This window comes from Lineus longissimus, chromosome 2 (genome assembly GCF_910592395.1).
Source record: "Lineus longissimus chromosome 2, tnLinLong1.2, whole genome shotgun sequence".
Taxonomy (NCBI): domain Eukaryota; kingdom Metazoa; phylum Nemertea; class Pilidiophora; order Heteronemertea; family Lineidae; genus Lineus; species Lineus longissimus.
Genome location: NC_088309.1, coordinates 14,279,477 through 14,287,876, shown reverse-complemented (window position 1 = coordinate 14,287,876; position 8,400 = coordinate 14,279,477). Strand labels below are relative to the sequence as shown.

The 8,400-nt window shown below is 41.0% G+C and overlaps 1 protein-coding gene across 3 annotated transcripts; it reads right to left on the bottom strand.

The window, feature by feature from the left end:
- Window positions 1-473: 473 nt before the first annotated feature.
- Window positions 474-8,197, bottom strand: LOC135483682 (glutamic acid-rich protein-like). 3 transcript variants are annotated; one of them, XM_064764680.1, is made up of 11 exons: window positions 7,468-8,197; window positions 6,089-6,168; window positions 5,712-5,742; window positions 5,307-5,398; window positions 4,632-4,790; window positions 4,163-4,351; window positions 3,338-3,669; window positions 2,823-3,145; window positions 2,437-2,504; window positions 1,889-1,987; window positions 474-1,356 (listed from the first exon to the last, which is right to left on the bottom strand). In XM_064764680.1, the coding sequence occupies exons 2-7, from the start codon at window positions 6,147-6,149 to the stop codon at window positions 3,368-3,370; spliced, it is 834 nt and encodes a 277-aa protein (XP_064620750.1). In that variant the 5' UTR covers window positions 6,150-6,168; window positions 7,468-8,197; the 3' UTR covers window positions 474-1,356; window positions 1,889-1,987; window positions 2,437-2,504; window positions 2,823-3,145; window positions 3,338-3,367. The 3 variants fall into 3 exon arrangements, with proteins under 3 accessions (XP_064620750.1, XP_064620749.1, XP_064620748.1); XM_064764678.1 differs by lacking the exons at window positions 474-1,356; window positions 1,889-1,987; window positions 2,437-2,504; window positions 2,823-3,145; window positions 6,089-6,168 and having other exon boundaries at window positions 3,152-3,669; window positions 7,116-8,196; XM_064764679.1 differs by lacking the exons at window positions 3,338-3,669; window positions 4,163-4,351; window positions 4,632-4,790; ... (2 more) ...; window positions 6,089-6,168; window positions 7,468-8,197 and having other exon boundaries at window positions 2,823-3,144.
- Window positions 8,198-8,400: the final 203 nt, after the last annotated feature.

Genomic DNA, 8,400 nt, shown 5'->3' with positions numbered 1-8,400 from the left:
ATTGTGCCAAAGATTGGGAATTGCTGGCTTTCTTAAATTAAAAGTTGGAATCCAAGTCACCCAGTATATACCGTGCTAGTGGGTTGGCCAGAGGTACCTCACTTGAGAGAGTTAATAAACCAGCGACGAGGGATCTTCAAGGAGACAAATCACATCCTCGCATGGGAACACTGTTTTGATGCAAGCCAGTAATGTGACCATGTCTTTTAAAACGGATCCAGACAAACTTGCATTCTTTTGGAAGTACATGCACAGAAGGAAGGCCTGTTTTGAATACTTGTTCATCAGTAACTACTGTTGGCCACCAAACCCAAACTGAGACCATAGATATGAATAGGTGATGCTGCCAAAGTATTCTTGATGGTTCCTCCATGTCCAACAAAAATCAGTGTATAGAGGTGCTCAGCTCCACACATTGCGCACCACTCATTTCATAAAGTGAATAAAAAACACACTATTTATATTGCCAAATGTTTATTTGCAAGTTCCAACAACATATGTTCCATCAAAATGCAAAGCCCATCTCATAATAAATTTAGGATAGGAAAAACATTGTGTGTACATGTACATAGTAAAATTTGCTTTCTAGACAATCAATCAATCAATCATGTTAATGCACCAAATAATCAATCATTCAATCAATCATGTACCAGTCATTCAAATCTTTTTGAATAAGATATATGATGTATCCTTGCTATGAGTACCTACCACAAAAGTTCTTATCGAAAACAAGTCATTAATAAGCGAGATATCACACTTTTTAGATATCCACATTCGGGTGGCCAAGTTGAGAATCAAATCGGACTGAAATTCAGCACCAGAGGTTATCTGATATAGGGGGTTATATGCACCAAGTTTCAAGTTCATAGCTGTGATGTCTCGAGTGTTTTGTTGATCCAAGTCATTGATGAAAAAAGAGAATTGCATCCAAGAGCTTCGAGGTTTCCAACTCCCTCCAAGAATACAACATGCTGATCCTATCCATTTTGTGGAAATATCTACATGCTGAACATGGATACGTAAACTGCTTGCCAGAGGATCCAAAGGACATTATAAAAATGTTATTTTCTATGCTGTTCTTGAATTCATCTACATACCTCTGTTTCTCAATTGCATCACAAAATCTCTTTCTTAGGTGCAAAGTATAACAAATCACCTGCTTCCCTACTCCTTGACCCCTAAAAATCCTGGTATCAGTTTTGTCCATGAGTGCCCCCCATCTAGACTCAACTTTCACCATAAATATGCACTCCTCTCCAATCTCTCCAAACACCGGGCAAACCTCCTTCGTAACGTTGGCGCTGATGTAGCTCTCTTGAGCTATATCCAACCAGTTCCTTACAGTTATCTCTGTCTCTGAAAAGATTGAAGGGGAAACTCTATAGAACATTCATTTCAATGACACTGTAAACAAGCTGTCTGCACATCATTCACATGGTCCTAAAATGATTTTTGCTACCCATAATTAGATCCCTTTGAAATTTGAAACACTGGAAATACAGTAAACCCTGCATATATCGGATTCACTGGGACCAGGACTTTTTGTCCAATGATATCCGTTTAATACACGATGAATTAATGAGGCAGAAACGATACAGTTAGTAAAACGGGACTTGGTAGATCAATTCCTTATAGGCAAACAGTCGGTTTATGGGAATCCGTTATAAGCCAGGTTTACTATTGTAAAGTACAAAAGGGCCAAACGCCACAAAAATATTTATAACGAGAAGACTTGGCCTTCTATTCCCAGATCATTCCATTTAGATTTTATTCCATTTCATAGTGTCACTTCTTCTCTTGCTCCTGGAAATTTTGGGATATGCACTAGAATGCATAGGATGCGCACAATGCAGTAAGGCTCATTAATACACAGAAACATAATACATACCATTAGAGGAGTCTTTCTCAGTGTCTGAAAGGATGCTCTTGATTGGCTTCATGGATGACACTTGCTGATCCACTGGCATCGGGTAAATTCCGCTTAATCCTGGTTCAACCAAAAAAAAGGCCAGCATTACCCACACATGTACATGTACACAGGCAACACTGTGCTTATTCTCTCACAAGTCCTCTTTCAACTCTTGGAAGATCAGCATGGCATTGTCTTCATCATCGTCTAATTTCCATAAACAAACCTACTCGTCCATATGTAGAATGATTATCGGTATTTGTAAATTGTACAATAGTCCCTTCTATTTTTGCTGTAGGTAGTAGTCTAAGATTGATGTTTGTGTATGAATGACAATGGCCTTAGCCAAATCTAAATTGTAAGGTTGTTTATACTACTCAATCTTGATGTTCCTATGCTACATTTAATCTCAGTGACACAGATGTCGACATCATCAGTATCAGTATGTGTTCATCGAACTCATCAACAGTTCTGCGAGTTATCCAGGGAGCAGTGAATGCACTCTACATTCAATTAAGAACACTTACTTTCCCACTGATCCAATTGCTTTGTATTCCTCTTTTGGTGCTCATAGCCGTAGGTGGATTGTTTGATCCTGAAGTGAAAGAGAGCAGACCTAATTATCTGCTGCTACGGTCACGACGGTTGCTCACAGGAAAGTTATCATGATGATTTCAGAATACAAATATCGCCTACATGAATCTAATCTTATGCCCGATGCCTCTGAACAATAAGGCCTACTGGCCTAAGTGCAATAAATCATCGTTCTCCAAGTTCAACATGATCAACTAAAGTCATCAATCAAGGAGAGACAGGCCTGATTCTGCAATCTTAAGCCATTTTTTGAAAGTCTGTTCATTTATCAATATCATACCATAACTTTTAATCAAGCTTATGGAAAGAAAATACCTACTGTAAAGTCATGAAAATCTTGTAGGCAGCATACTCTATCCTCGACATTGAATGCACCTCTTTCAAATGTCGTGTCAGTGTTCTTATAAGGCCATTACTCCGGCAGCCTCGCACCTCACATGTCTCCACATTCTTACACTTCATACTTCTGGAGAGCATTTCAGTTGCAGCACCTTGGCTGCATTCAGGTAGCTGGTCATGTTGCCTCCTTGACACACTGCTGTGGCATCGTGCTAGATGGCCATCCAGGTCCATGAGAACCCTTCCATACATCCGACAGCCAGACACTCTACAAGCTGCCTTAGACTGAGACCATTCATAGAGCTGCAATGATAAAAAGTATTTGTTTCTAATCTAATCTTAAACATCGCCTGTCAGTATACTGCGAGAAAGCTCAGGTTAAGGCATATTCCATCAGAAACAACGATATCCGGTGACCAAGGCCTTTTAGAATTACAAACCAAATACGTGGAGAAGCCCTTCAAGTAAAAAACCCTTTCCATCATTACCACTGACCAGAAGCACGATGACCAGTATTTGACTGCTCTATTCATTATTTCCATCATCATCATCATCATCATCATCATCAACAAAATCATCATCATCGTCATCGTCATCATCATTACTCTCACACTCATAGGCCCTTTCTTCTTCTTCATCCTCCTGATAAAGAATGTCAAACGTTTCCAGATATTCTTCGTCACGCGTGACCGTATGGAATACATTGGCACTCTGCTCGAGCAGATCTATATAGAACTCCAGTGTTCCACGTATCTCCACCATAGCACCGCGGATTACTCTATCGTTTGCACTGGTTAAATGGTACGCCTCATCCCTATCTAGATAATCTGCAAAGAAAAACAATAGAAAGATCATTTGAAAGGGAGACCAAAATTGGATCAACACACCAAAATCCAATGGACAAGAAATGGAAAATCTGATTTACAAGAAAATGTTGACAAGACTTGCAGAGATTGAAGTGCACATGAACCTATGAGCTCAGTGATGAATTGTCAAAGTTTACATTCAGACCAAAGACTTCCAGATGAGCACATTTTCGGAGTCTATGTTATTATACTCATCTCCCAACATCCCACCGAAAAACCCAGTTAGGGTTAGAGTAATGAAAAACAGAAGAAGTGATCTAAAGGAAAATGGTTGGAGAGATGCAGCATAAAAGCTGTATCAGTAAGGACACGAAAAACATAACCAATTTGCTTTACAGGTGATAAGATCACTCAGTATCAAATTTCGCCACTCTTCATTGGCCTCATTTTGTTTTGTTCCCATTTGATCATGCGTCCATTACAAGTCAGGAGTCCGAACCAAAGGCCAACTCACTTGCAAACTCATCAGGACTTCTATCTGCCACCTTCAGCATCTCTTTAAGGCTGATCACTCGCCCTGTCAGGTAAGACGTAGCTGCCTTCATTTCACGAACAAGGAGAAGCTTCTCTTCCTGATATCGATGAATATGTTCATGAATGTCCACCAGTTTCTTCTTCAAAGAGTAGGACATGACAGCGTAACCTGGAATAGATAAGTCAAATGTAATATTGGCATTTAAGATCCAATCAAACACTTCATTCCAATTACAGATGTGAGCATCAAAACCACTTCATTTCCCTGACAAGCAACTGGTATTGTGTGAGCACATCGCAATTGCCTTTTCACTTCATGCTTCAGAGGAGTAGTGGTGCTGGGTGCTACCTCCGGTCTTCCTAAATTCACATAATGCAGGGTTTTTTCATGATCCACGAAGGTCTGTTTTTGGCTTTAGTTGAAGAAAATAAATCTATTATTAACTGACCTGAACATTGCTCCCAAGGGAAAATGTAATCTTCCTTAGTGACATCTTCAATCACAATCTCCTCACCAGACTTCGAAGTGTACAACTCAATGACTGCTGCAAGTTTTTTCTTTTCTTTTTCCATCTTTTGTCGGAGATGGCCACGTTTTTTCGACGAGTCTAAAATGAACAACGAAGGAGAAATACTCAATACCCACATGAATGAAACCGAAGAAATGAATCTCCATACAATATGTAGCATTTTAACTAATTTATTAGGGTTTATTGAGGCTATGAAATGAAGAAATTGTGTATTAATGGACTTCTCAAAACGAAGACAATTCATCTTGACCACCAATGTTTATTGCATCTAAAGATCTAAAACCTTGGCATATTGGAAATGCCAGGGAATAGTTCATGGGTAATACCCCGGCTACAATGCATATATCTAAAGGAGTATTAGCCATGAGGTTCAGGATGAGACAACTGAGACATCCAGTACAACATATCACCAACTGGCACCACATGTGAAAAAGATGACTTCGTAATGCCCTACTGATAGGCCAATTCTTCACACGGATGAGTGATCTTTCGAGCCTGGCATGCATTGCTATAAATGCGAATATATTGTACATGTAGCTCAATTGCATACTTTTACCAATGCCCTGCCCATATCAAAAAATGTCTCACTCTTACCTGCACATTTGCTAATGTCGTATTTCTGCTGTTTGATGTTGCTAGAATAGACTTCTATTTCTATCCGTATTGAATCCAGAGCAGACGAATCACTGAAATTAGACAAGCAGATACGAGACTCAAGATTTGAAGGGGGACTACAGGCAGTAGTAACATATCAATGGACATCATCAGGTGACTAGTGTATTTGGGTCATGATATGTTAAACATCAAATATCTTGTATGTACAAGCATGAATAGTTTTGACGAACTGTGAGATGTTATTGTTGGGGACCCATACTGTCCACTGTCTAGAGTCCCTTTAAGAAAATCCCTGTTCATTTTCATTAAAATGCGAGATGGTGCTCCAATTAGTGATCATTTATCCTAAATCTTTTTTAATACCTAATATGGAAAATCCCTTACCTTCGCCTATCTGATCTGCCACTTTTTACAGCTGAAAAATACAAATTCAAAAATCCATTAGAAATTATGCCAGTAAGGGAAGTGAATAAATGACCAGGGGCCATGCCACTCACTTGCTCACACTTTAGTAGACAATGGGACTAGTTTGTACCAATTTTACCTCCGTTTGATTTGTAATTGAATAATACATGATACCTGTACATGTATTTTATGTCCATTCTTGAGAATTGACCACTGCCGAGTAATCACCTGTAATTCATTTCAGCATTACCGACCAACTGACCTAGATCTGACTGGACCCTGGCCTTTAATCGTAAAACCAGAAGCCGGTTGGTGCTCATCCAATTTACAAAGGGTTTAAAAGGCATAAATCCTACCTTTGGCAAATTCCTGGACCTCAGATTTCCAGTCAACATATCTTGGTTCGCACCTAGCCATGTCATTATTTTTGAATAATCTGATTGCAATGTCAATTTTAGATCAATATGTAAACAACAAGATGGTACTGAAAATGAGCTGAGTTTTCAGCCTTCCAACAATTTTTTTTGAATGAGCTCTGATTTCTCTTCAAAGAGAAGGTACATAGATAGGGCCTAGGTCCAGGCAGCTGGCCACAACCACAACCACTAAGAATATAGTTGGGTAAGAAGGAAACAACACGCACATGTACGGTGGCTGCAGGGTGGTGGGGTGGGCCTATACTTTTTAGTTCAATGTTCAGTGAGCTTAGTTTTTTTTGTGACTAGGCCTAGCTGGCTGAGACTTCCTGATATTGACTACAGTGTATGTGAGGCTTTCTCTCGTGCCGCGATGGCCGTGTTGTGTGCCATTTTCTTTGAAACAACCACGCACCAAAGCCACTGAACGACAGCGGCATAACCCTATAACATATTAAAAGTAACCAATCTATCAAAAATTGACTGCCTGTGGGAACTTGGCCTACATGTAGGCAGTCCCTAGGTAGACTACCTGGATCGGCAATGCTAGAAATGTACGCAATGTATAACATGACCACTCATTTATGAAGACATGTACATATAGACATACTAGGCCAACCATGACTACCGAGTAATGTGGCCCATGCCCAAACCAGCCTACGCCCTGCCTTGAATATGGTGTTGAAGGGTGTACGTAGGACTCGGCCTATAGTGTTAGCCTACACCATAGTGAACTGAAGTATAGTTGTTTGATAGAATGTATATAGCAAGTGAAGAATCGGGTCCTCGATGTTTACCTTACCTCCATGTTGGAAGTTTCCTCACCTTCTTCACTGTGCCTACACCACGATGATGTAGAACATCCAACATGTACAAGAAGTACTGCATTATGTACAAGTACTAAGTAGGCAGTAGGTACATGGCCATGGGGTAGGCCTAGGCCTAAATCCTGTAATCTGATACTTACACTCGTAGCATGACATGCTTGAAGTCCACACAACCACAGAAAGAGCCAAAACAAAGCAGCACTTTGAGAGAGATAAGACAGTCACAACCAGGGGCCACGAGCAAGCATAACTTCGAAACAGTCTGATACCGGGCCAGGACGACAAGAACCCCTTGCGCGCCATCAAACCGTATAAGTTTTTTTACCGGCAAACTGTGCTATAATAAATTTGTAGTCACCACCGGGAATTATAGTAGGGTAAAATAGAGTAAAAATAATGACTCCACCCATATAGCGAAACGACCTACGATGTAGCGATATGACCTACATCCATGTAGCGAAACGACTCCACCCATGTAGCGAAACGACCTACCATGTAACGAAACGACCGCCACATGTAGCGAAACGACTGGTAGCGAACTGGCAATGCAGCGAAACAGCCTGATACCATCCTAACTATATACCCCCCCCCCCCATCGAGTCTTCTCGCTCACCAGCCCTATTAACGAAGAGCTCCCTATCAAGGCCTGAGCCTTCCTCATATTAGGGAGCTCTTAAGCGAGCTTTATGGTTAAGGGTCGAATGCGTGTGTGTATACCGTCAACGAAAAAAACTTGACCCGGTTGACCGGAACCAGAAAACCTCTGCACCCAGGTGACATTTTTGCACGTGAATCGTATACGCTAATGCACAGCAATTTACCTGGGGAGAGATTTTCTTTTTCCAAACAATTCAGCGGGACGCTACGATGTTTACGCAGAGAAGCCGCTGTTCAGTTGAAGATTTCGTCAAAACAGGTCCGAATCAAAGTGTAACGATACCCTGGGGCGAATCGAAATGCATTAAACAACAAGCTGCATCGCTGCCAGAGATTATTTTTCTCTTTCCGCGACGAAATCGTGCTTTGAACTGGCAAAATTCCGCAAAAGATTTTCCGTCTGCTAACTTTTCCGTAGTTTCAAGCGCACCAACATGATCGGTCCGGGGCTGCCCGTTTCGACGACGATTTCGTCAATATCATGGGGTGTGAGAATATGTCAACGGTCTGGTTCCATTAATAATGCAATAATCTTGAAAGTACATTGGTCTCAATGTCTATTTCCCCGTTTCCAGGTCAAAATCCTACCGTGAAACCTGAAACCACTCGTCCACAACACTGGCCATTTTAATTTTCCGTAGAAAGCGCATGCGCACTTAACTCAAACGCACGTTAACTCAAACGGCCGTTTTGACCAGGGGCCGTTCTGACTGGATACCCCCTCAGGTCTCACAAGCCGGTGCGGAGGCAAGGCTTACCTGCCTCCAA

Coding starts and splice junctions, on each gene's coding strand:
- LOC135483682 (XM_064764678.1), bottom strand. CDS start 7,278: ATGGCGCGCAAGGGGTTCTTGTCGTCCTGGCCCGGTATCAGACTGTTT. Junction 4,791..5,306: donor CGACATTAGCAAATGTGCAG/GTAAGAGTGAGA, acceptor TGTTCATTTTAG/ACTCGTCGAAAAAACGTGGC. Junction 4,352..4,631: donor CCCTTGGGAGCAATGTTCAG/GTCAGTTAATAA, acceptor TATCTATTCCAG/GTTACGCTGTCATGTCCTAC.